At 53.9% G+C, this 26,874-nt stretch overlaps 8 protein-coding genes across 8 annotated transcripts; 3 read left to right on the top strand and 5 right to left on the bottom strand.

Moving 5' to 3' along the window:
- Nucleotides 1-2,718: 2,718 nt before the first annotated feature.
- On the top strand, nucleotides 2,719-4,682 carry GLRG_10888 (amino acid permease; the record flags this gene model as incomplete). The annotated part of the gene is made up of 2 exons (XM_008101562.1): nucleotides 2,719-3,218; nucleotides 3,488-4,682. 2 exons carry the CDS (start codon nucleotides 2,719-2,721, stop codon nucleotides 4,680-4,682), a joined length of 1,695 nt encoding a protein of 564 aa, XP_008099753.1.
- A 420-nt stretch (nucleotides 4,683-5,102) lies between these two features.
- On the bottom strand, nucleotides 5,103-7,685 carry GLRG_10889 (uncharacterized protein; the record flags this gene model as incomplete). The annotated part of the gene is made up of 1 exon (XM_008101563.1): nucleotides 5,103-7,685. The coding sequence occupies one exon, from the start codon at nucleotides 7,683-7,685 to the stop codon at nucleotides 5,103-5,105; it is 2,583 nt and encodes an 860-aa protein (XP_008099754.1).
- A 1,385-nt stretch (nucleotides 7,686-9,070) lies between these two features.
- On the bottom strand, nucleotides 9,071-9,883 carry GLRG_10890 (uncharacterized protein; the record flags this gene model as incomplete). Its single annotated transcript, XM_008101564.1, has 1 exon — nucleotides 9,071-9,883. One exon carries the CDS (start codon nucleotides 9,881-9,883, stop codon nucleotides 9,071-9,073), a length of 813 nt encoding a protein of 270 aa, XP_008099755.1.
- An 858-nt stretch (nucleotides 9,884-10,741) lies between these two features.
- Nucleotides 10,742-11,221, bottom strand: GLRG_10891 (uncharacterized protein; the record flags this gene model as incomplete). The annotated part of the gene is made up of 1 exon (XM_008101565.1): nucleotides 10,742-11,221. The coding sequence occupies one exon, from the start codon at nucleotides 11,219-11,221 to the stop codon at nucleotides 10,742-10,744; it is 480 nt and encodes a 159-aa protein (XP_008099756.1).
- Nucleotides 11,222-15,326: 4,105 nt separating this feature from the next.
- On the top strand, nucleotides 15,327-16,574 carry GLRG_10892 (uncharacterized protein; the record flags this gene model as incomplete). Its single annotated transcript, XM_008101566.1, has 1 exon — nucleotides 15,327-16,574. The coding sequence occupies one exon, from the start codon at nucleotides 15,327-15,329 to the stop codon at nucleotides 16,572-16,574; it is 1,248 nt and encodes a 415-aa protein (XP_008099757.1).
- Nucleotides 16,575-16,827: 253 nt separating this feature from the next.
- GLRG_10893 (uncharacterized protein) lies at nucleotides 16,828-17,715 on the bottom strand (the record flags this gene model as incomplete). The annotated part of the gene is made up of 1 exon (XM_008101567.1): nucleotides 16,828-17,715. The coding sequence occupies one exon, from the start codon at nucleotides 17,713-17,715 to the stop codon at nucleotides 16,828-16,830; it is 888 nt and encodes a 295-aa protein (XP_008099758.1).
- A 2,188-nt stretch (nucleotides 17,716-19,903) lies between these two features.
- GLRG_10894 (SPFH domain/Band 7 family protein) lies at nucleotides 19,904-21,508 on the top strand (the record flags this gene model as incomplete). The annotated part of the gene is made up of 1 exon (XM_008101568.1): nucleotides 19,904-21,508. One exon carries the CDS (start codon nucleotides 19,904-19,906, stop codon nucleotides 21,506-21,508), a length of 1,605 nt encoding a protein of 534 aa, XP_008099759.1.
- Nucleotides 21,509-24,426: 2,918 nt separating this feature from the next.
- GLRG_10895 (major facilitator superfamily transporter) lies at nucleotides 24,427-26,262 on the bottom strand (the record flags this gene model as incomplete). Its single annotated transcript, XM_008101569.1, has 3 exons — nucleotides 24,427-24,690; nucleotides 24,778-25,805; nucleotides 25,896-26,262. The coding sequence occupies 3 exons, from the start codon at nucleotides 26,260-26,262 to the stop codon at nucleotides 24,427-24,429; spliced, it is 1,659 nt and encodes a 552-aa protein (XP_008099760.1).
- Nucleotides 26,263-26,874: the final 612 nt, after the last annotated feature.

Consider the following 26,874-nt stretch of genomic DNA (forward strand, 5'->3'; position numbering starts at 1 on the left):
CAGTGAACAGGCATGGATGCCATTGCCCGCGCAATTATTCGCCGGCTACCGCGCGCAGCCTACGTCATTCTCGCTTTTTTTTTTTTTTTTTTTTTTTACGGTGGGTGAGCCCGAGGCTCCTCTCGGCCGCATGCGCGCCGTTCGGACAACTACGGATCCACAGTACATTCGGAGATGCGTACGAACGGGCACCAATTCCAGGCGTTTCCCTTCGTAAGGTCGCTCAGGCTACAATTTTAAACAAAGAAATACCGTCCTAGGTACAGCATAGTTTTCAAAGAGGTTTGGGAATTTACGAGATAAAAACCATCCAGTACGATGTTTGCTTAATTCATTGACAATATGGAAGAGGCACTGTAAAAAAAAGAACTTTGTATTCTGACTCTTGCCTTGCCGGGGTACGTACCGTGAAAGGCGCCAAGTGATAAAAAGCAAGGCAATACGGATACTAATACTGTACATACATAGTAGTAGGTAGGTAGGCAGGACACGGATACGTATACTAAGACTAAAAGCGGACCCTACATGCCCCGCTACAGGTGGGGCCTTACGGTGTGGAGGTCCCCCCGCTTCAGCGTTCGTTCCAATCACGTGGTCGGAAGTATCAACGCCGTCAGCGACTTGGCCAAAGGCATCGTATCATGTCTCCACTGCGGTACGTATCCACTATGATGCCTCGTGAGGCCGCACATGTACTCTATACTCCGTACTCCGTATACATAGACAAACAGGGTCGCAGGGGTAGATTATAGGCACATTTGTACGTAGTGTACGATGTACTCTCAAGACAAGTCATTCCCTCGGGGCCAATGCAAATCTCAATAACATGCCCAGTAAACGCCCAGCGGCGCGCGCTTTGCTTGTGTCCCCGACAACGACAGCAAAGTGGCTGGCTCGGGCCCGTCCGAGAATCTTAGCGATGCTTGCTTTCTGATCTGATCGTCTCTCGAATCGTCAATGGCTTGGTAGAGACGACCTTCTTTCAACGACACGCCCATCCCATCCCTTATCGCGCGCCACGAGACGGCCAGCCACCCACCTCCAGCCTCGCTTCGCCAGGGTTAGGGTAGGCAACAGTACCTACTTCGTATCCACATGTCTTGGCTGGGCATTGACTGGCGGCTGCATATTAAGTGGATAAGTGTCACGACTCTCTCTCTCTCTTTTTCATTTAATTTTTGGGCCTAACTTCCTCAAGATACGACGGTCGTGATTGGCTGACGGTGTTTTTAGATGACTGAGGTACATACCTGAGGCAGTATCACTCTTAGTACACTATTCTTAGATGACATAAACTTAGAGTTTTTTTTCCCTTCTTCCTTTTCTCATTCGCAGTCTCTTATTCGTCCATGTACTTGTACTCCATGTTTGCACAGCGTCTGGGTTCCACGGCATACCCTTCGGACTTGCCCTCAAGACCCCCCGTTCGGTCCCTCCAACACTGGGACACCGCACCTCCAAAGACACTACACGCGATGTACATAGTACCCTTGAGAGTTGAGGCCCCTCCTTCGCACGGCCGCTGACCGTAGTCTGACAGTACGGAGTAGAGATTGGCAGATTGTGATGGCCGGCGATATGGGGGATACGTATCGGAATGAAACCTTCCCCCCACGCCCGCAGAATCTCGCCATTTCCACCGTGCCGTCCGTCCCTGAAGATAAAGCTGGGGAATTTCCCACCTTATCTGCATTCTTCCCAGGGTTAGCGATATGGATAACACGGCATCCTTTAGTCAAAAGACTTTCGCAACGGATAAAGAAAACCCCAAGACTACAGTGCTCCAGGGCGGCGATAACGCGCCTGCTGCCGACCACCTGATCGGACTCAAACCCCGGTCCAATGAGTGCCCGCAACCAGGCCGGGAATGATACTAAGATAGACATATGACGACATTGCGGACAATACCCTCCCTGGCTTGCCTTAGCCCCAGCGCGCCGCGCCAGAGTATTGGGGCTGGAGTTCGCGACGACGGGGAGGGGGAGAAGGTGGTACGGAAACCAGGGACGGCCCCGGTCCCCAACTCCACACAACCCTACAACGTTTCGTGGGTTCCGTATGGGTACACCCCGTTGTCCCTGGATTTCTGATGCAAAGTAACGCCGTGAAAGGACGGGCTGTGATTCGACCGAAACCTACAGTGGTTGACGGCTGAAGAACACCAGCCAACTCCTACTACTATGTACTATGTAGTTGTAATACCTACGCCGCTGCGCTGTACTGTGTGGCATGCGCCGCAGATTATTGGGATGCTGGGCGACCGTCGTAAAGAGTTTTCCCCCAGTATGGATACAACCAACCGTCCAACCCCCCCTCTCTCTCTCCTTGGACTAGACGAACCGTTGATCTTTCCTCTTCCTTCTTCTGTTCCCTCCTCCCCTTCTTGCGACCATCAAAACCTAACCTTCTCCCCGTCAAGATTCTGCCGTCCACTTCCAAGTTCCTGCGTGCTCGGTCGATCTCCTCCCCTCTCACCCTCCCTCACACACATCCTCTGTCTTTCACTCTTAACCCACGGTTTCCACCCTCACGCGACCTCAACTCCTCCTCCCTTGCAACATTCCTCCACATGAGCCTTGCCGTGGTATCCTCCGCCTCCCGTCTTCCCGTCTCACCCGCAGGACGAGTCTAAATCTCGAATTTCACCCCCCGCGCCACGAAGAGGCTTCAGCACGGAAACCTCATACACACACACGCGCGCGCACACACCCAACAGCCATGTCGGCTTCCGAGCTCAAGGGCCCGGCCGAGACCGTCCCTGGCGAGAGGGCCTCCCTTGATAGCTATGGCTCCTCGGTGCGGCACAACTCGGACGGCCTCCTGCGCCGCCTGGACAACCGTCAGATCCAGCTGATCGCCATCGGCGGCACCATCGGGACCGGCCTCTTCGTCACCATCGGCGAGGGCCTCGTCAAGGGCGGGCCCGGCAGCCTGCTCATCGCCTACACCCTCTACGCCTGCGTCGTCGCCCTCGTCAACAACTCCATCGCCGAGATGAGCACCTACATGCCCGTCTCCGGCGGCTTCATCCGCCTCGCCGGCGTCTGGGTCGACGACGCCCTCGGCTTCATGGTCGGCTGGAACTACTTCCTCTACGAGGCCCTGCTCATCCCCTTCGAAATCACCGCCCTGAACCTCGTCTGCTCCTTCTGGAACGAAAAGATCACCGAGCCCGGCCCGACCGCCGGCTTCTGTGTCGCCATCATTATCTCATACGCGTAAGTCCACTGCCTGTCCGTCGAGATGGTTGACCTCTTCTTTTCTTGTTTTCCCTCCAGGTCCAAGCGACTTCGAAACCCCCCCCCCCCCCCCCCCGGATAACTCTTACAGCTCGTCGTCGCGCCCCGTTGTGATTCCTTCATCCCCATCTTCCCCCACCTTTACTCTTTCTCTCTCTTTTCTCCTCTCTCCCTCCCTCTGCCCCAACTCGCTCTCCATGTGCTTGCTTGTTGTGTATGCATGCTAAACGTCGATTGTGTGAATCTAGTCTCTTGAATGTTGTTGCTGTTGGCGTATTCGGTGAAGCAGAGTTCTGGCTCTCGGGCGGCAAGGTCCTGCTCATCTTCATCCTCTTCTTCTTCACCTTCATCACCATGGTCGGCGGCAACCCCCAGCACGACGCCTACGGTTTCCGCTACTGGAAGAACCCCGGCGCCTTCTCCGAGTACATCACGCAGGGCAACACGGGCCGCATGGAGGGCTTCATGGGCGCCCTGGCCACCGCCACCTTCACCATCGTCGGCCCGGAATACATCTCCATTATCGCCGCCGAGGCCAAGCACCCGAGCCTGTACATCAAGTCGGCCTTCAAGACCGTCTACGTGCGCTTCGGCATCTTCTTCGTCGGCGCCGCCCTGACCTGCGGTATCGTGCTCCCCCACAACGACCCCATCCTCGAGAAGATCTACCTCGGCGGCGGCGCGGGCGGCGGCACCGCCGCCGCGTCCCCCTGGGTCATGGCCATGGAGAACATGAAGATCCAGGGCCTCCCTCACCTGGTCAACGCCCTGCTCTTCACCACCATCTACTCCGCCGGCAACACCTACGTCTACTGCACCACCCGCTCCCTGTACAGCCTGGCCCTCGACGGCCGCGCCCCGGCCGTGCTCCGCAAGACCACCAAGAACGGCGTGCCCATCTACTGCTTCGCCGTCACCATGATCTTCCCCTTGCTATCCTTCCTGCAGTGCGGCAGCGGTTCCGCCAAGGTCTTGAGCTGGCTCCTCGCCCTCATCACCGGAGGTGGCGTGATCAACTACCTCGTCATGTCCATCACCTTCCTGAACTACTACTACGCGTGCAAGGCCCAGGGCGTCGACCGCCGCACCAGGCCCTACTACGGATACTTCCAGCCGTACGGCGCCTTCATCGCCCTCTTCCTCCAGTCCATCGTCATCCTGACCTACGGGTGGTCCGCCTTCCGCCCCGAGTTCAGCGTTGCCTCCTTCTTCTCCAACTACACCATGCAGATCGTCGCGCCCCTCCTCTTCATCTTCTGGAAGGTGTTCAAGCGCACCCGCTACATCAGGCCGAAGGATGTGGACTTGACATGGGACCGCCCCATCATTGAGGCCTACGAGCAGCACGCCACGTTGCACGAGCCCCCCGCCACGTTCTGGAGGGAGATAATCCAGATGGTGGGGATTGGCCGGAACAAAGTGATCAAGGGGGAGAAGGCTTAAAGAGTTTTTTTCCCCCCTCCACTTCTTTACCTTGCAAAGAAGAATAACGCGAGATACCCCAGTGTGCTATATATATGCTCAGAAATTCGTGAAAAGAAAGAAAAAAATAACATCAAGACTTTGATATCATTCGTGTGTCGCATTGTATTAGATGAACCTATAAACAAGTGAAGTCATTGCTCATCGCCGATGTTTCCCCAGACCAGCACGGATACAGCGGGTTTCGCCGTCTAAACAGGTTGGCCAAGCCAAGTCCTGGTCGTCATGGGATGCATTTCCGATTACACATCAGACCGGTCCCATGTTATGGCTGGCTCTGAAGCACGTTCCGTCGAGCAGCATCGAGATTTGTATCTTGAAACCACCCCCCCCCCCCCTCCCCCAATCGCCTCGAAGCAAATACTTGTTTCGCGGCGGAAATTAGTAATACATGACGCCGCCTGCGTGATGCACCCTCCGCATGGGGACGGATTCGTCCATAACCAGGTGCAGGTTCTGCTGGTCGTCCGCCCGCACTCGCACGACCCTCTCCCACACCCTGCCCGACCCCGCGTCTCCGCTGCCGGGGCCCGTCAGATTCTCGTCGGCGGGCGGCTGCGACCGCAGCGCGAGGACGGACAGGTCCTGCAGGGTGCCCCAGGGCCGGACGCTCCAGACGCGCACCGGCTGCCCCTTCCACTCGACGTCGTAGTGCTCCAGCACGTGGGCGCAGGCGATGACCAGCGCGTAGACGGTGAGTGTGGCCAGGTAGATGGACATGACGGCCACGGCGAAGCGCAGGGTCGTGCGCGGGTCCCCCGAGCCGTAGCCGTACTGCTGGACGTCGAAGTCGAACTCGAGGAACCCCTGGTACCGGCTGGACAGGCGCGCGATGGTCTCGTTCAGGTACGTCGTGGTGTTCTGCCTCTGCCACCGGACGTGGGTAGCGTTGAACGTGTCGATTCTGTTGACGCCGCCGAAGTAGCCGTGCTGCGAGAGCAGGTCGATGCCCGATATGTGCGTCTCGTTCTGCTTCAGGACGAGATACGGCCCCATGTGAGACCCCGTGCGAGACAGGCTGTCGGTGAGATACGTCGCGAACAGCTTCTCCAAGAGGATCTCAGCCGCCGTGATGTTGTTGGCCTCGACCGGAGCCAGCACGGCCGGGACGCTGCCGTTGGCAGTTTCCGTAGTGGTGAACAGGTTCAACAGCCGAAGGATAGCAGTCGTCGGCCCCATGACCCCATCCGGCCCCGTCTCATTGAGATGGGGATCCATGTACGGGAACCAGCTGTCGTTGAATCTTATAACGTAACCGTCATTCAGCGTGCCTCCGTTCACAATCCTTTGCATCCCGGCAGGACTGCTAACGGTGGACTCGATCGTACGGCTGAGCCAGGGATCAAAGGTGTAGCTCGCCGCGACCCAGGTTGCGAGCAGACTGCAGCCATAGATCCAGTCGTTTTCCATATCGGTCGAGCCGGGGACTTGGCCTGAGATGACGACGACCGAGCTTCCCTGGGTGCGGAAAGCCGGCGGAGTTTTTGCCCGCTGTGACTCAGTCAGCCGTGTCACAGGAAAGCTCTGGGGCAGGTCCTTGTGCTGTTGGCAGAGGGAATCGTTGAAACAGTTCAAGTAATTGGTCGGATAGTATGGCAGCTGTCCCGGAGGGAGCTTATCCGCATCGTAGACTTTGCACTTGGACTGTACCAACGGTTGGTAGATGGACTTGTGCGACTGATTCCCTGACGTGTGCGACAGCCTGGGCACCAGTTTGTAGTAAACTCCGTTCGATATTTCACCGACCGGGCTTTCCCGTATGTAGTTGTTGAACAAGCCAACGGTTGACACAAAGGACCTGGACGGAGTGGTAGCGATCGTTGTCGAGCGGTTGGAGTAGGTGAGAATCAGGTTTCGCTGCATGGCTGGGGATTGGAAAGTGACGTTCGCCTGCAGGTTGCTGGAGCCAAAGCTCTGGGCCCAGGTCCAAATTTCGGAGAAGCCACCGGCCGGGCAGTACCTCTGGTACAGACCTTGAGAGCCTTTGCACTTTTCCCAGTCGGTAATGTAGGGATCGGATTGATTCGTCCACGGAGCCTGATCCGGGCTTAAGAAGCGAGGCCAGACGCCGGCGGCCGTCGACGGATAGACCAACGGCATGGTGATGTTGTCGAACGCCAGGTCGTGATTCATGGCATACCAGCCGGGCGTCGGGATGAGGAGGATGGCAGACGCCGGCCCGACGAGGGCCGAAAGCATCGTCGCGAACACGAAGTACGCGGCGAGAAGGAGATCCCAGGAGCCGAACCCCCCGAACCCCTGCCGCCAGAACGCCGGGCTGACGAGATACTCGAGGTCACCGACCCGGTACCCCCCGGTGAGGAACCCCAGACGGACGCCGTCCCCGATCAGCCGCCGTCGGAAGATGTTCAGGCCGATTGCGGACAGCGACGCCACGATGAGGAACTCGTGCACCTTGGCAGGCAGCTGCAGGACGTTGTTGAGGTCGTCGGCCGTCAAGTTGAGTCGTTTATTCTGAATGCCCGAGGGCGGGTACCAGAACAGCCTCTGCTGGCTCAGAACGGTGACGCCAACCGTCAGGACCAGGGCCGGGACGTGGATGATCCATCCGCTGAAGAAGCGCCATCGTGACTGGCGCACCACAGGCTTGGGATTTAGGCTTCTCCTGCGGGCCGTGATTGGGGGCGAGAACTCCCCAAAGCTGGCCCTTTTCAGGTAATGATTCAGGGATAGGTGCGTTGGGGGTAGTTTCTTCTCGTCGGCGCCTTTCCTGCCCTCCATTCCGCGAGTCTCGTTGGGGGCGCTCCCCGTTTCGCTGCTAGTATCACGCCGCTGGGAGCTTCCTGTACCATCCTGGAACCAAGTCCCATGATTCTCCGAGCCCCGAAAGACCGCTGGCGTCTCTGCTGGTGGTGGTAGCCGAGCGTCGGATGTGAATAATGCGGAAGCTTGGAAGAGGGATGGATCGCTGCCTTCTTGGGCCCTCTGTCGGCCTGCGCTCATAGTGCCCGAATGAAGAATATATGTAGATAATGGCCAAACAGGTTGAGTGCTCGGAAAGGCAACAACAACCTTCAAGATTCGGGCCCTTGGTGCGTCAAAATCCACATGTTTCCAGTACGGCAGGGCGAAACCGACGAAGCGTTCTCGCCTGTCGACACGACTTTCACTTCGAGTTGAAAAGATAATGTAGGGATTAGAAAATGAAGGAACGCGAGAATTCTGCTGATGGCGAGGGGTATGGGGGCCCAGGTCTCACGTTAGCCTTCCCAAATGCGGTGCCTGTCTTTCTCGACACCGAATCCGTTCTTAGTGCGCACCCGTATAATGACTCCGAGTGTCTCAACTCTCTGGCATCGATCGTGAAGTAGATAAGAAGGCCAAAAAGGCGTTTCCCGGTAGCTAGCCCGCGATTGGGGATACTTGAGATAACGCAAAGTCCTTTTTCGTGTGAGTGGGCCAACGGATGCCATAGATCGAATGGTAATGACATCGAGTTTTTGTGCCTCACGGCAAAGATCATGTCTTGATACGGAGGAAAGGGGAGCAAAACAAAGAAAGTCGACTTAGAGCGCGTGGTGGCGCAGGTTGATGCAGAAATTCTAGCCAATAGTGTCCGCGCGCAGCGCTCAAGACGACTGGAGAGCAAAAAACGACAAGCATTTGGCCAGGCCCAACAAGCGTGACCGGCACTGGAACCGGAAGATATCAGAATGTTGGCCAGGAGGCTGGTATTTGGCGGCGGGTCAAGACAAGATGGTCGCTGGCCAAGCAACAACTGCTACAGCCCCAGGAACGAGAATTTACGTTAAGAGAGACAGGGTTTCTCAGACCTTCTCGAAAATTTCGCTAGACCATCGATGCCGTTACAGAACGGGTCGGACTTGTGGCAACGGCGAAATCTAGTGCCTGGTGGAAGTTTCCACCTCTCCTTTGTAAAAGGAACTTTTTGTCTGTTCGCATTCGCCGATCATGCGCTGTTGAGCATACCATGGGCACTGCGTGACAACGGGCTCGTAATTATCGATGTATAGCCTTTCAAGATACATATATCCATTAATCGACCGGGCTGTCGGCGCCTCCTATGCTATGACTTCCGCCCCATCTTGTTATAATGTGCCGCGGCTCGGACAAGTTTTCAGGAAAGCTCCGAACCATACGATATCTACTTGCCGCCCACTCACACTACCAAAAACACCCAAAATGGGATCTTCGGAGAATAGGAGGAATATTCCGACTCGATAGAAGGCGCTAGGTCGATCAGCTGGGTGTACGACCAAACCCCATGCCGTTTTGGGGGAGGTCGCATTTTGACAGAAAGAGCAGTCGTCCATCTTCTGATAGTCTTCGTCTGTGAGCACATTAGGCGGGGTTGGGAACAGATATGTCTACTCTGGCGTGTTCCGAAGGCTTACAAGCCATTGGAGTTTTGGCCAGTTATTGGTCTGGAAGCAGCAGCTGGAAGCGAGTAACAGCTGCATCTTGCCAGGCGGTTGGACCTGGGTCGATTCCACCGTCCAGTCAAACACGCAAATCCCGCTGCCATCTACAAAGTATCCGAATGGGGGATGCTCGCTGGTGCGAGGCTCTATAATGACATCTGAGGAGAATGCCGCCAGCTTAGCAAGTAAACATATGTGAGAGCCGCTGTTGAGACGGCCGAACTGGCTACGCCATTGCAAATCCATCGCATGCCGGACTAGGACGAACTCGGGGCAAACGTGACATGGTAACGTTTCGGAAACTGACATGACCTTCTGGGCTCCATCATTTTCTTCGGACGAGCCCTCGAGGAAATACCGACGGTTCGGGAGGAGCTCGAACTGCCTGGTTTGCGATGCCCAGCTCCACGACGGGGCCACATAGGGGGAAGACTGCCGCTTCTGTCGAAGGGAGGCGTCGAGGTCTCCAATCTCTGGGTTTGTGACCTCCCAAACCAGCCCGTACTGCCAGTCTCTACTCCAGAGACCCGCTAGGTACGTGTCGTTTGTGATTCTGGCGCACTCCTCGTCCAATCCTGCTATACCTGGCAGCAGATCTTCCCCGAAGCTCCATTCCCTGGTCTGGATCGTCAGGGTCTCGTCCCACCGGGCGTATGCGTCTCGTACCCTGAGAGACGCCTCGCCCGGGTCTTCTGGCTCCGGCTCTTGCGCCATAGCGATGAGAGGCCTCAAGGATCCATGGACAACGGAACCGTTCATGAAGTAGGAATCTTCGGATACCGCTTCTTTTTCACAAGCGAAATGCCATAATCCAGACCCAAAGAAAAGCAAGCGAGTTGAGAGCATGTTTTCTTGGTATGTCCAGCCTCTCGTCTCCCATACTGCTTGCGTTAGATCTAACATCAGGGGCGAATTCCTCCAGGACGACACTCGGCCATCAGAGGACGGATAGAGTGTATAGGCCCCTCGGACACTATTCTGTTTTGTGGACTGAAAAGCAACGTCATAGCCTGGTGATCGGGGACCCAGGTACCCCTGTAGACATGGGTTCGAGGCCAGGGGACAGATTGTGAGTGCCGAGCAGTAGTAAACGCGGCCCATAGATAAACTCTCCTTGTTCCAGTCATCGGAATCGCCCTGGATGATACACAGCGCATCGACCCATAGATATCGTATGCCAAGAGCCCTGCATGTAATGACCGTATCTCTAACCACTGGTGCCATTGATTCCATCGAAACTTTCTCGAGGTGCGCAGGTAAGTTGGCTCGCGTAGTTTTGAGTTGCTGATCGGCGTCTTCCTTTGGGCCCCAGCAATAGCTCAGTGTGGCATACTGGACTTCGGGAGAGTTTATAGTGGCTCGATGTGCGAGTGTGTCGGACAATACAAGCCGAGGATCGTCCTGACCAGTCTGACCAACGTCAATCAGCCTCGTTGGAAGGAAGGAATCAGTTTGTTTAATATGACCGCACTCGGTCTGACATCGTCACCACTCAGACTTTATCCAAGCTACATTCTCGGAACTTAGAGGCCAAGGTGAACGCTTAGCATCGATTCTTAGCCAGTCCATTAGTTCTTCTATTGCACCACCAGCCAGTGGCCGAAAAGCATACATCATTCAAGTCTGCATAACGCTGCTCGTTTCGATGTTGAAAGTCAAAGCCCCGAGGGACTTTCGTGGAGAGGGATTGTAAACCTCACATCTCCAGAAGACCAACCCCTCGTTGTTGACCGTGGTGCCAAAGATGTCTCTATCAGCACCCCAGATATAACCGGCGTTGATATGAACGTCTCTACTCTGTCCTCTGCCGCGTTTGATGACGTGTTCTCGGACGAATCCACACAAGCCGCAACCAGCCTGTGCAGAACTAGCCAGACCGGGTAACTCTGGTAGTGTATCTTTCCAATGACAAGCAGGCCGGAGACATACGATATTACTCTTGTCCTCATTCTTGTTTCTAAGAGTTACATGAGTGTCGTGGAGTGCCTTGCCTTCGATAAAGTCCTCGTTGCTGTCGTCGAGGATCACATTGGCACATCCATTACAGAGAGTGACACCGCTAAGTGCGCTCAGGTTGGTTTGTGCCGTAGAATCCATCAAGCCCAGGAATTTAAATGAGACTTGGCTGCCGTACGCTCAATAGTGCAATGTTATCAAATGAAAAATAGCCTGGAACAAGATAGACAACCAGTATCAGTGATTTTAGTCGTGCAGCAATGAGGCCCTGGCGGGGTTATGAGAACATGAGCGACCATCAGCAGCCAATGAGGGATTTTGTGCAAAGTGGAGAAGACTCCTTGCAGACGTGAGAAGGACTGATGATGCAGCCTGCATGATATTTGTATTACTGTATATAAAGGATTAGCGTGGGATGCTGATTTAATATGCAATAAAAGATCATAAAGATGTGATGAGCCTCAGTACCCGCTACAAAAAAGTGTAAAGTAACTTTTCTATCTAGAAATTACGCATAAGATCGATGCCAAGTACAAAGGTCTATATAACGTGGTCTATACGTGGAGTAAGCCGTCTCTAAAGCGCCCAAAAGTGATACTGGCCAAACAAAGCTGTTCTCAGCTTCGCAACAGAGGAGCTTCGTAATATAGCTTAGGTACTCTTCATTTCAGCTGCTTGTCATATGACAGAAGAATCGGCAACCCCCTCGTCTCGGACCTCTCAATGTTTGTGTATCTATTCTTATACATTCCGTTAGGCTAGCTACTGTAAGATCTACAGGCTACATCGAGAAGTCAAACCGAACGCGGACTTATGTGTGTCTGGATGATAGTCAAAATATCCAAGCAAGCCCATTTCTGATAGTAAGTAACGTAAAAGAAATCAAGGCGTGATTTCCACCTTCTTAATCAGTTGAATATTTCTTTCCGTCAACCTACCGTCCTACCTGCTGCTCTCCTCCGCATTTATGCGACACAAGACGGGTCCCTGAAAGCGGGAGTTCCCCCGTGCGACTGCACCGTAGCTGGCTATCTAAGTAGAGATTAGTTTGGACTGGAGGGAGAGAGCCCTTCATCATGGCTATGTAAGATATAGGTAGTTGATATTCTGTCCTGTTCCAAGCAAAACATCACAGCTGTCCTCTTCCAATCCAAAGGTAATAAGTACATGCGTACATGCGTTTGTACATACACTCGAGGACTCGCCTGGCTGTCCAAGGAGCACACGTTGTCTCTGTCTCCCCTTTGGATAAAAAGAAAGCTAGGCTTCCTCTGCCCTCAACTCCCTTCCGAATATACGCGCACAACTCTCTCGTATTGCACGGTTATTGAGAACTGCGAAATAAACAAGCAAAATCGTTCACCACTGCTACCAAGTCGCAAGAACTCCAGGAGGCTTCATAACCCTCTAGTGGCAGACTTTAACGGCATCATTTTTGCAAACGGAACGATCTGGGACAACCCCCCTCCGGACTTTCATCTCGGGCGTGATGAGTTTCTGCAGAACGGAACGGTATTCAACAACAGTACTGCATTGCCAAGAACAGTGCAGAGCATGCATATCAAAGAGTCGGGATTCTGAGCTGTTGGTAGGCTTGTTGGTGCTGGAAGACTAGAGTTTCTAAGCGAACCGAGGGATCTTGACATTCTGGAGCGAGCCTCGAGGTGGTGGGCCACATTTCAGGGAGGATAGTCATTCACTTGTGTATATCGTTTCCATCCACATATCAAAATGCTCGCTCAGATATCCCCGATTCTGCAACTGTAACCATAAGGCTTTGATTTGCAGACGCAGTTTCCTGCCTTTTGGAATGCGCTTGCAATAATCCCGCGGAAAGATACGCTATCTGGCCCAGTAACTTTGCTACTTCTGTATCTCAGAACAGCTTTCTTGTATGTGACTTACCTTGGCCGCCTAGGCGCAATTTTGGACGTACTAGACGCGTAATGGGTCAAATCTTCGAGATACCGACTAATCTTGGGTAACATGCAGGTTCCAACAGCGGTGCCTTGACGGTTCCATGTGGAGTTCCACGCCAGGGGGCTGTCGGAATCGAATGGTTGGAAGCTGGCTAGTTGGCTACCCTAGATGAGAGTCTGTTGGTTGTCATGGTCGTATATGCAAACCCCTCGTCGCAATCCGCAACATGCCCACCCCCATGGTCCCCTCGCCTATCCAGTCTCTCTCGCTTTTGCTGTGCCGCCTTGGCGCGCGGCTTTGGGAAAGCCGGTGTACGGGAATCCGACACGGCCACATTGACACCGAAACTGCCCACACTTACCAGCTCAATGTGGGTACCGGAATGGACACCCGGCGAGGTGATCCCGGCTGGCAAATACGACCAGCATGAGGATTTAGGCGACCGGTGGTTTAGTGATGAGTGAATACGTTTCTTTATGATCGGGGTACCTATCCTCTCTACTTTCTTTATTTCGCTCTGTGTGTATGGAAGCTGTGTGAGGAGGTGTTTAAGGAAGAGGCGGGAGAGAAAAGCAGCCTCGGCCTCGGCCGCCGACACAGGCGCAAACTTGGGCGAAGCCCCGAAGCAATTCACGACGTAATATATAGTACCAAGAAGTCGTCTGTTTTTACTCTCAAAGCCTACCTCGCAAGCCTAACTATAACGACGTTCAATACCCGTTCTAGCTCTAATCCTCTTTCTGCTGAATAGTTCCATTAGTGTATTAGTGTTGCATCTCGCATCATCTGACATCCCCGACACCCGCATGCAAGCATAAACGCCCTACTGCCGTCGACGGCGTTGAGCAGAGTCGACGCGCATCCTCTCAGGCCGGGTGAATTAGATGCCGCCTCGAGTGAACTGACGTCCGCTCTATCGGGCCCAAATGTGTTTCCCGAACATCAGGACCTTGCGGAATAGATTCTTGGGGCCACCCAAGAAATTTGAATGCGTATGCCTTGACTGACGAGGGTGGTCCTACCTCAGAAGGTGCAGATCAATGTTTAGACTTTGAGGAGTCCGTCTGAGTCCATCGGAGACCAATGAGATACTCATCCGCTGGAACGACATGAACGTGTCTACGATTGAGGAGCTTTTTGGCGCTTAGAAGATCTTGGCAAAATTCCCAGGGCTGTTCTGAGGATATCCAAGCTGTATGATCACCTGCTTGGTAATATTTGGAACATCCGCCTTGTTGGCGCAATTGTTCCTTACCCTGCGTGACATCGGCTTGTGCATGGACAAAATTTGGGCAACGAGGGTCAAATACTTAGAAGACTAGCAAGATCAGTTCTAGGGGCCCGACTGCGTATATACAAGCAGATAATGGATGTTGTTAGCAGTAACTACGGCTTTAAGCTACTTACTTGGCGAAGCATAAATTCGTAATCACGAATGGTCAGTTTACCTAGTTACTGGGATATCTAACTACCAAGGCTCAGCACGGAGTCATTGAGACATCATCGGATAATCGGCAACCTAGTCGTTAGTGCAAATCAGAGCATCGAGCCACGAGCCGGAGCAGCCCGAGTCGATCTAGGTGTTCCATCAACGGAAGTTAGCCACACTAAGTTGTGTGGCTACCTGGTTCTAGAGTTGGCCTCGAGGGAGAATAGAGACCATGTAGAGTGTTATAGTGAATGAAAAGCAAGCCGATGGTGTGCGGTAAAGTTTCCTGCGGATCCTGGGACAGCCCGAAAGAATAGTAGTTTTTCTTTTGGTTTGACTAAGACAGGACACTGTATAACTGTCGAGAGAGTTTGAAGTGGATTGAACCAAGATTTCCAAGAGTATGTTTCGAGTCTACGAAGGGTTGCTTGGTGTTGTCCTGGGACGGTAGATACCTTAAGAATAAGAACCATTCTGCGCTTTTGTCTTGGCAGTATCGAAGATAAACCTTCAAAAAGGTTTCTGCTGCCAATGAACAAGCACGTACTGGAATCGCATGGTCCACGGATCACCACGATCGCACGAGTCAGCGTCCCATGGTACTCCCTCTCCAGCGTGCGTGTCACTATATCAATGTTTCGGAGATGGCTCAGCGCCAGCACATAAACGTGTAAGGGCGTAGCAGCAGTGCCCAACTTCCTTAGAATCGTCATAAAAGACCAGCAGAAAAGGCCAGAGGATTCCATTCTCTCATTTTACCCAAGAATCATCAATCTATCTTTCTACTCAAACTTTGATTTGCACTTACGCCAACGCCCACACAAGCAAACCATCATGGAGACCGTTTCGAGCACACCCCGTTCTGCGCAGGCGATCCAAAAGCCCAGCCTGTCCACAATGCCAGTCGAGATCCTGATACAGATTGCCAAATGGATCGCGCAAGACGAACTGACCTTGCCTGAGACTCGTGGGACGCTGTCAGACCTCCGGTACTCCACGAACAACGGGGAGCTCCGGCGGTACCGGCCCTGGTCTTTCTTTTTTCACGATTTATTTAATACGGATCTTCTGGGTTCCAGTGCACAGCCTCCCAAACGCAGAAACAGGAGCATCCTCAGCCTCTCACTCACGTGCGTCCGCATCTGCCGGGCGTGCGTGGCGGCCCTCTATCATGACGTCGTCGTCCACTGCTCTAACCACCAGAAGCTGAACATATTCCTGGACACCATCACCAAGAACGAAAGCGCGTACCTGCAGAAGTATGTCACCCGCCTGGCCGTCACCTACAATTGGTACATTCGACCAGACACGTGGAAGTTTGACTCGACACAATCCATCCAGGATACGATTGCGTCGGGGGCAGTCAGGCTGCCGGTATTGCGCAGCCTGTATATCACCAAAAGCGACTTCGGCCACTGGCGCAAGCTGCTGCCCACACTCCCCGCGCTGGAGTGCCTGACGCTGAAAGACGTTGAACTCCCCGACCGCGACTTCCCCGTTCTTCCACGGCTCAAGACAGCGCACTTCTGCCACTGTAGTGTCAATTTCACCTTGGGGGAGTTCCTGATAAGACACCCATCGCTCCGCGAGCTTGTCAACATTTGCACATTTGACCGGACCTCGCGCAACATGTTCGAGCCCGTTCGGGACACGCTGGAATCTCTGGTGTGGGTGGCCTCGGCGGCCCACGATTGGAACTTCTATGATGAGCGCCCCGATATCACCTACCTGCGCCAGCTGCGGCACCTCGCGACCAGGACCTGGATATTCACTCACAACTTCGATTGGGGAGCCACGTTATGGGAGGAGGAGGAAGACCTCGTCTGCATGGAGTCGCTCGAGACAGTGGAGGTGATCACGAGTGGATTTCACCGAGGCCTCCTCCGGGAAAGTCCGCCGCTTATTTTTCGCAAGATAGTGGAAACGCTTAAGAATGCAAAGAAGAAGAGAGGCTTCAAGAGCTTGAGGGTCGTGGATCTGCGGTCCTTTGAGAAGTGGCAATTCTGCTCCCTCCATTGGAAGATCATGAAGGACGGGTTCCTGGATGCCGCGATGAGGGAGTATAAGCAGCTTGGGATCGTACTATTGCTCCCTGAAATCGGCAGAGGTACGTATCATCCGCAATGTAACTCAACGTGGCTGTGAAGGATAGAAGAAGTATTAGACTGGGCCTTATGGTTAGAAATATAGTTGATACACCAAGAAGTAACGGGAGACCCAGAGTGTCACCATGAGGCTGCGCGGACTCAACAACAGCCAGTCGTTGTTACATATATAATCCTTTATGCACGATAAACCGCCTTGGAGACCTTTCGCCGCCGCTTGCCCACCTCCAATCAACAGCTTTCCCCAGCTCCGAAGCATGCTTATCTCGGACACCCCCCCCGGCGCAAGCGTCTCAGGTCTCTCGGATCCTCACTCTCACGACGATGCCGTACCCGCGCATGCTCTCCCATATCCCCATCTCGCTTTGCCTGCGAAAGGTGACTTCTTCTGTGCGCACCGTCATGGCGACGTCTCCGTCTTGTTTTGGAGCGGCTGCCGCCGCCTTGTTGGACTGTCGAGGCAGAGGCGAGGCAGACGAGGACGGCGAGGGCGACTGGGTGGCGGACCTGAACATACCCCACCTAGCCGCCTTCTTCTCCTCTGTCGCCTGTTCCACTACGGCGCTGACGACGACGCGGTCGAGCTTGGGCTCGGGCTGTAACCGCTTTGCGAGACGGCGCGCCAAAGCCTCGTCGTCCCACCACCACCGCCCCTCCCTGGACGTCGAGGCCGCGCCTGTATCATCATCCCAGCGGCCCCACTCGTCGAACTTGTAGTCGCGCGACGACGAGCTCGCGGCCTCTGCGCTGGTGGACCAAGCGGCGCGTTTACTATCGCTTCCGCTACCTTTCGAGTCCGGGTCCGTTTCCGGCCTCACACGGGCGACGTGGGTGATTTCCCCCGCCCTCCTGTCGGTGTCCGATGCGATGCTCCACTCCGGCCCGACTGCGGCGGCGGGTACGAGGTAGAGTTCCGTCAGTGCCGGCGGGTGCGGTGTCGTTCCCAGGCGGGTCAAGAGGGATGTGACGTGTGGTGTCAAGAGTGGGAGGAGGTTTGTTGCTGTGATGGTATCCCGGACCGCCTGCTGAGATTGCGTTACCCGCAGGAGAGATGACAGGCTGTCAAGGGTCGCAGAGACAGATGAAACGGGATAGAATGAGGAGGTGGGCACGTACGAAGTCGTTGCTTCGTTGTAGGATGGAGGCGGCAGGTCGCCGTCCATGTCCGGTTGTTTGGACATTTTGGTTGTCCGGAAGAGCTACGATTACTTGGTATAGGTCGAGTTGGTTGGATATGGCCTATCTGGTGATACCAAGTGGGCTGGATGAACAAGGTCGTTTTTGTGATGATGACTAAAAGTTTGGGGTGAAGCACATTGAAGAGTCGCCTGCGCGGGGAAAAAACGCCCTGCGCGACAAGATCCTCTAGAATGAGGGACTAGCTTTGCCTCCGAGATGGTCAGGTAGGTGATTGGACGAATAATGGACGAGACGTGTCTGCTGTCGGTCGACGCCGATAAGAAATGTCTTCACAAGGCTGAATATGAGACTCAGCATGCACGCATCCGTGTATTCAAGGCAAACTTCAGTACGGGGGTGGCGGAGCCCGATCGGATCAAATCAGTCACGAGGATCACTCATGGTGACATCTCGGTCGAGTTTGGCTCCAAGAATGGGCCGAGGCTGTGACTCCGTTGGGTGGTGGCGTGGTCGATAGCGCTTGGACGTGGCGGCCGCAGAGGAGATGATATAATTCCAAGAACAATCGAGGCCGGTTATTCTAGCACCAAAGGAGGGGGCGATGCGCCCGACTAAAGTGCTGTGCCGCGCTGTAGCTGAATCCTCATTGGGCCATGGTGCGTTGGCTGGCGCGAGGAACTGGAATGGCCCCCTCTCCCAGCACTTCCGCAACAAGTGACCGAATGAGGCCCGCTTTCGGGATGCATGTTGGAATTCGGGACCGGGACCTCGGTCGACATTTTGAGACGAAGCGCGAAGCATGACGGCGGGGAATCGACGAGGCTTTTCCGATTGGTTTTACCCCGGAAGAAGAATGTCTGTCTTGGAGATAGCCCCGGATGAAGTCGGGAAGCTAGGCTTCGGTGAAGATACCGAGGAACAGTGACAGTAGAAGATGCATTGGCCTGATACCGTAGTACGTAGGATGCCCGGTGCTCAGCGCCCGAAAGTGGATCGCATTTCGGCGATAGTGGAGGAGAGACGGTGCCGAGCCTAGTGTGGTGATGAACAGGTCATATCTATTCGTACTGAATGAGGCTGTCAAGACCACGGCCTCCAATGCTGGTGTGACATTGACCCGTACCTGATGGGAGTCCGATAGAGGCCATAGATGTGTCTGGGCGGTGACCCTTGTGGCGGGCCTCAGACGAACGACCAGCCAGGGATGATGATCTTGGATGATCAAGACCCTTTCGATTGTGATGGGGTTCCCCACATCCGCCACGTGACTAAGATAGGTTAAGCGCCCTCCGGGTACGTACATCAGGCAGCCGTTTAAGGAAGCCTTCGAGAAGGACTAGTAGTGTATAACGCACGGTCAATCTCAGCTGACCTCTACACCTCCCTAGGTCCGCCATGATTGGGCCGTGTATCGGACCCACTCGAATACCAAAGTACCTAATACGTAGTACATTGTATGTCTGTCTGCCTTACCTAAACGAGGGTGATGGTGTCGTTTCCTTCCAGGTACGAATACCTAGTCAATGCAGGCAGGCAGGTACGAGCGTCAGGGAGAGGCGGAAGCAGGCAGGTACTGTATGTACATACATCGACTAGAACGTTGCTGATGGACTGATACGTGCACACACACCTACAGATATACACATTGACGCCCATTCCTACAGTCATTGGCAGCCGCCGAGGCTGCATTTGATAGGTTAGCTACTGATTCTCGTGCCGCGAAAAATATGCCTTGTCGCAAACTATCAGCATTTGCCGTTTTGTTGCCGTTGCCAGGCTTGGCTGGGCGTTCCTTCCCCCGCCTGCCTCCCACTATCATGAGACGCGCTCGAGTGGTCAAAACAGCCACCACAACATTCCTCGCATATATAACACCGTGCTTCTTCGCGATAGCTTGTCCTTCTCTTATCCAAGGAACAAGATACCCAAAAAGCACCTTTACCAAAGGTATCACGCATCCAACATATATATTATCCACATCGCCCAGCCCCTCTGAGCCGCACCTCTGCAAGTAGCAAGGTCGCCCAAGCCATCACAAAACCTTCACCCCCATCAGCTCTCGAGCCATCCGAATTACCGTCTTGGTCTCATCAGCATTGCATATAAGAACAACCAAGTCCCTTCGACTTCACGTCTCGAGACCATCCCGATTGTTAGCATTTATTAATTCATCTCCATTTAATACCCCCCACCACTTCAAACCAGTTACATCCTCACACAACCGCCAAGATGTCGTACAGAGTCGCCGCCCCCGATGAATACCTCGCCATCACGGGTATGTCCGTGAAGGCTGTCAAGATCACAAAGGCAGCTTGGGTATGGCCCTTCCAGCGCTGCATGCGCTTCAGCGTCCAGCCCCACGACTATGCCATGAACCTTCAGGCCATGACCAAGGAGAAGCTTCAGTTCCTACTGCCCGTCGTCTTCACCGTCGGCCCGGACGTCAACCAGCGCGGCGCCAACGCCACCCATCAATCCGCTCACTCCGGCCCCTCTAGCCACGATGACGACGACAGCCACGTTTCTTCCAACCGCCGCGAGGACCGCGGCGACTCCCTCATGAAGTACGCCATGCTGCTCGCCGACTCGGGCGAGAAGAAGAGCGGCACCATGCTCCACCTCGAGAATATCGTCAAGGGCATCATTGAGGGCGAGGTCCGCGTCCTCGTCTCCAGCATGACCATGGAGGAGATCTTTACCGAGCGCGAGGTCTTCAAGCGCCGCATCTTCAAGAACATCCAGTCCGAGCTCGACCAGTTCGGCCTCAAGATCTACAACGCAAATGTCAAGGAGCTCAAGGACGCCCCCAACTCAAACTACTTCGAGTCCCTCTCCCGCAAGGCCCACGAGGGCGCCAGCAATCAGGCCAGGATCGACGTCGCCGAGGCCCAGCTGCGCGGTAACGTTGGCGAGTCCAAGCGCAAAGGCGAGCAGGAGCGCGAGATCGCAAAGATCTACGCCGAGACTGCCGTTCAGAAGACGGAACGCGACATTGAGCGCGCCACCGCCGAGGCTAACCTCGACACCCGCCAAGCCTCCCTCAGCAAGGACGTTGAGATCGCCCGCGTCGAGGCCCGCCGCGCCCTCGAGTCCAAAGACGAGGACCTCAAGCGAGAGGTTGAGGTCAAGCGTGCCGCCGCCGAGATCGAGCGCCTGCGCGCCACCGACGTCGTCAAGGCCACCATCCAGCGCGAGGCTCGCCAGCAGCATGCCGACGCCGAGGCCTACGCCATCGAAGCTGACGCCAAGGCAAACTTTGAAAAGAGCCAGCGCGAGACCGAGGCCAAGGCCTACAAGATCCAGAAGGACGCCGACGCCCAAACCTCGGCCGAGTTCAACCGCACCACAAAGACGGCCGACGCCAACGCCTACAAGTCCCGTCAGGAAGCCGAGGCCCACCAGTACTCGGCCCAGCTCACCGCCGACGCCGAGCTCGCCATCGCCCTGAAGAGGGCCGAGGGCCTCGCTGCCATGGCAGACGCGTACGGCAAGATGTCCGGCGCCTTCGGCGGGCCCTCCGGTCTGCTGCAGTACCTCATGATCGAGAAGGGCACCTACGTACAGTTGGCCAAGGCCAATGCCGACGCCATCCGTGGCCTGCAGCCCAAGATCAGCGTCTGGAACACCGGCAGCCAAGCCGGCGCCGAGGGCGCCGCCGGGAACTCGGGGGTTGACACTATGCGCAACGTATACCAGATGCTGCCGCCCCTGATGACGACCATCAACGAACAGACCGGCATCACCCTCCCCGAGTGGCAGTTTGGCAAGCTCAACGCCGGCATGGAGGCGATGCAGGACAGCAAGCCAAAGGTCAACGGTAGCCGCCAAGGGTGAGGCGCCACCATCTTGACAGACAGGACACACTCTTTTGTTGAAACAGTTCTGGGGTAACATTCGGAGTTGGTGGCCCTTTTCTTGATTCATGATTTCTTGTTGATACCACAGAAGGATGGCCATAGTCGAACCCTATATCTCCTTTGTCTGTACTAGTAGATACCAATTTGACCCTTTGTCGCCTAGAGTAATCAAGTACACTCCAAATAACCCCCAGGGGATGTCTAAAACACCCCCAAACAAAAGGCCTCTAGCAAGTCGACAGCAGGTGAGAGGCAGATGCATATGGTGAAGCACACAAAACACTAGGTTAAGTCCCACCTGATTCGGTGAACCTACTGACGGCTGGATTAAAGTACCTCGTAGATGTGCTATCATGAACTAGGTCTATATCTCGATTCCGTTGGGATAATGCACACTGAATGGGATCCGTCCCGCATGATGTAGATTCCTTTGCTGGGGTTATAAGCTGAGAATACACTACAGTGCTGCAACCAATATAGTAAACACTAAGGCGCCGCTATCATGTCTATGTCTCAAATGGTACGACAAGGATGAGGCGGTTTATAACCGACTGATTAATTGATCGATTGACTGATTATATCCTACTTGGTTTCCGCCGCTTTAGTTAGCAGCTGTACCAAGATAGTAGAGTTTAGCTTACAGCTAACACGCTCTAGGTGTCAATCGGTTTGGCCCTACTTTGCTAATGTAAGACATTAGCTAGCTGTTTCTAAATTTCTTACTTTACTCTTAAACCTCTATCCACACTTACCCAGCACCTTTATATAGTTTGTAGTTCTTCACTAATATGGATGATGTACATGCATAGTAAGTAGGCCACCCCAAGGACATCTACTGTTAAGGAAAGGGCTTATACGATCGCTGAACTTGATTATTTAGTCTCTTGAACAAAAATACCGTGTTAAGGGGGCTGGCTGGGTTAGTATTAACCAGTTCAACTGACTTGGAGTGTGAAAACGGTTGATGGTTGCGATTGACCAGTTTTAAGGATGGCAAGCAAGGGTGAATGCACCTAGTGGCTAGTAGGTCGGTAAGTTGGCGGTGCGCCTACCCGCTTGAGAGGCGGTGTGGGTTCGACGTCCGCCCCCTCCTGGGTTGAATAAATACATTGGCATATCAAGCTTTATTTGTCTGTCTTTCTCACCGATTTTACAACCTAGTGCTCCTTTATTCTTAATTATAAAAGCAAGACTGTATTACGGTCTTAATGTTTAGCTCATATTCTCTTAGTATGGCACCCTTTGACTTCATCGCAGAGCAGAACGTTCGCGATGCTCGATTGGCGTTTGCTCAACGTCTTGTTAGCGCCAAAGAAGATATTGTGGCTTTCGTCAACAAGCGACTTGGCTGGAATGGGACGGGGTACTATGACGGCTTCTTGAAAGGCTCATTCAATGTAAGCCTGGTTGTACGACGTGCCGACAGCGATGGCAGCGCAATATCGCTGGCGATGACGAAAACCTCGCTTGGAACCAGTTCGTTGTACGACATTGTTTCGCACGGATCATCTCTATACATGGTACTGTCAACGAAGCTGGGCCATTTCCGATTTTCTGTGACGATTTAAGGTCTACGAACATGCTTGTTGATCCAGAAACGCTTCGAATAACTGCAGTACTCGACTTTGAGTTTATCAACGCTATACCAGCACAGTTTGCCGATGACGTTCCTTGGTAAGTGTTGCTCCAACAACCAGCTGTATGGATCAGCGAGGGCAAATTTCAGGAGGTCTTGACTCTTTTCCAGCCGCGGAAAGAGCAGTCCATTCGCGCCATGGAGCGGGCCGAAGCCAAAGCAGCGCTGGCCACGATGGAGACAAGTCTCTCGGCTCGGATGCGGGACTCCTGGGACAGCGGACGCTTTTGGTTTAACTTAGCACCGCGGAGTATCTTGATGTTGACGAAATTTACTGGGAGGCGTTGCAAAAAGATGGTCTGGGCGAGGCTCTTTCGGACCGTGCGACCCTGGAGAAGAAAGAGGCATTCTTGCAACGGAAGAAAGCCCAGTTTGACGCCTATAGAAGCGAGAAGGAAAGGGACCAGTGCTTTGCAGATTAGTGGCGGTTGGCCATTGGGGAGTCAACACAATTCAGAAGACGGAGGGAGATACGCGCCGTCCAGGCGAAGGCCGTTTCAGGAAGGCACCGTAGAACCATGAGTTGAAGTCATGCTAGCACTAGTAGCAGGTAGTCTAGCTGCTGATCGTGGACTTAATAGTCGTTTTGAGAAAATATTTGCCTAGACTCTCTTGGAGACATGGATTTCGACTAAACGTGAAAGTGTACTATTCTCTTGAACCTGATTCTCGTCAGGGGCATGTGCTTCTTCTTTGGCGGCATCGTCAACATGCGCAACAGGGTTACCGGCCAGGGCAGGGAGCAGACACTCGCCTCTGCCACAGCGCAAACCACCTGCTTGCTAATGACGCTTTCTTCTGCCTTACTTGTTACCCCTGCTACGGTAAGCAGACCCCAGTGCGCTCTCGTTCATCCACTGATGGCGCATGGTAGCTGTACTCCGTGCTTGACGCCGATAGTGTTGACAAGGACCACAACATTCTGGTCTGTCTGTCTCGGCAATTTCGGCTGAGTGCAAATCTCTCAAAGATATCTCAAAGGACCTGCCAATCATAAGAAAATAGACGAGGTGATTCAATCATATGGTTATTGTATTGCAGTATATCAAGCAGTGTTTATTCTAGTTCGGGCTGTCATAAATCGAACTAATATATGAAACCAGTTAATATGTATAATTCGTGTTTCTGCCTGAGTCCTCTTGCTAAGGTGGCAAGCAGCCACAATCGCTCTTTATGACAAAATGGTAACATCCAAGGCCCAAAGTATATGCATGTATGTGCTGAAACCGGAAATCCTCCATATCGATTGCCCTCCTACCTCACTTCATCTTCTTCAGCGCCTCATCCATCTCCGTTCTCCACTTCTGCGCGTTCCTACTGATGAGCCAAATACTCAGGAACCCTAACAGTGAGCAAATCGCCCATAGAGTTGTCGTCATGTAGCCTACGCCCACACCCTCGATCCATGGTGCGGCAACTATAGTCCCTACACAGCTCAAGATGTTTCGGACGAAGTTGTTGACGGCGATGCCAGCAGAACTACGTTTGCGGACAAACTCCGTGAGCATGGTTGTGCCGAGCGTCTAGGTGAGAGACGTTAGTCTGAGAATTTCCAAAGACGGTAATACTGTATTCAGAGCGGTATAGAAACAGGAAGTGTCTGGACTCACAAAGTGGAGCATCGAGGAGAACCCAAAGACGAAAAGCGCGCTGATGGGTACCATATATTGCACTCCATAGTACATGGACCATCCGAACCAAAGCAACGATAAAGGATACACGGTATTGGCGAACCAGGCGTTCTCCTTCATCCGATCCTCTGGTAGGTATATAAGCTTCCCCAGCTCATCGTATCTCTCGGCCTTGCGAGCCTCTCTTGCCATTATCTTGTCCATCCAGCGACCCCCGACCATTGAGGAAGCGATATAGCCTGCTCCGGTTGACATGTATGTCACTCCTACGGCAGTTTGGTTGAAGTTGTACGGAGGGCGAGCAAAACCGTATTGGATGGCTATGTTGAGGACGTAGACGGAACTGAAGGCGATCGCGGCAACTAATACCGTGAAAAAGACAGGCGGGAAGCGTAGGAGAGCGAGGACGCTCAAAGGCTCGATGAGGTAGTGGTTGAGAGACGTCGCGAGCTTCCTGCTCTTGACCACGACGGACTCTCGAGTCGTCGTGTGTGTGAGCTCCCGCGTCGTGGCAGGCATGTTCTTACGGGCCAGCGTCTCCGGAAGCAGGAAGAATATGCCCACGATAATGATCAAGCCATAAATGGCAAGAAACCACATGGTTGATCTCCAACCCAAGTGCTGCGTCAAAACGCCACCAAGGAGCGGACCGAGCAAGGGCCCGAGCATAGGCCCCAGATAGAAGAGGCTCATGGCACGACCTCGGTCCTGCGATTCCCAAATATCGGCAATGGTACCCGCACCAATCACCTGCACACTGGCCGAGGCGCCGCCGGTCAAGAGACGGAAAACGATAAGCATGGCCGAATTGGTGCTTACGGCACAGAGGACGGAGAAGACGATGAAGAGGGCGAAGGAGATGACGTAGATGCTGCGGCGACCAAACTGCTCGGAAAAGGCGGACCACCAAATGGGGAAGATGGCCATGGAGAGCATGTACAAAGCGACGGACATGTTGATGACGGTCTCGGACGTCTTAAGCTCGGCAGCCAGAGCACCGAGGGCAGCTGCGAAGACGTGTCAGTAAGCCCAGTCTACTGTCCACTGAAGTTGAAGGACAGCTGCCATCAAGGCGCCAGGGGTTAAAGTCTGCATACGGTAGAAGATGGATGAACCCATGGGTGCTACGGCTGTTGCCAGAGAGATGACGGTCGTAATCCCCCATTTCGTAGAGCTACTATAGTCGTACGGGCGATCGACTTCGGGTATAATGGCGAAACGGCCAAAGAGACCACGTCTCTGGGAGCGCGGTACGATAGATAGTGGGCGGGAACGAGTAGATGAAACCGTAGATTGAGCGCGGTATGGGGTGTTGTGATTAGGAGCCGGTTCATCGCATGTCTTGTCTGAATTTTCGCCAGCCGTGCTTGCACCAATGGCTTCGATATCGTCCTGATGTCGCGTAGAGTCTGCAGAGGGACGTTGGCCATGAACCTTTCCAGGATCCAAGCCACTGGCAGCCATTGTAAAGCCTTGGTATTAGAGAGAACACGACCCAGCCTCCGTTCACATGCTATTCCGACTGAGAATAAGGCCGCAAAGGAAGTTCCGAGTCACGGTCAGCTCCTGTCCTGGTACGGGGAGTGGCGCCTTGACGGCGTTTTCAGGAGTCTGGCGTGGAAACGGTCAAGTCAAGGTAAACAAACGACACCTTTTTCCTTGGAGCAGGCTTGTGCAGAATAGTGAAGGACGAAAGGTGTAAACGCCCGACCAGTCACAAGACAGGCGATTGAGGATTATTATGCAATATTGTCGCCTTATCACCTACCCCTAGCTCATGCGCTCGTAGTAGCTAGGTATGCCGTCGCCCCGGGGAACGACCGGCTAGGGCCCTGCTGGGCTCGGCGTCATTGACCAGAGGACGCGCCGGAAATACGACTGCGGAATAGCCCCGGATTTCTCTCGGCGCGTGTCTGCTTTACTAGTAGGATGCATTGTTGCTGTGGACAACAAGCTTTATGCAGGGGTACGTGCATGCCGCGCAAGCATATGGATCAAATTGTGCGCCGTGGCCCAGAGCGACGGTGAGAAGCAGTGGAGCCGACGTGTGGTTATCGCAGGTGACGGTTCCTCAGC

This window comes from Colletotrichum graminicola (genome assembly GCF_000149035.1).
Source record: "Colletotrichum graminicola M1.001 genomic scaffold supercont1.69, whole genome shotgun sequence".
Lineage (NCBI taxonomy): Eukaryota > Fungi > Ascomycota > Sordariomycetes > Glomerellales > Glomerellaceae > Colletotrichum > Colletotrichum graminicola.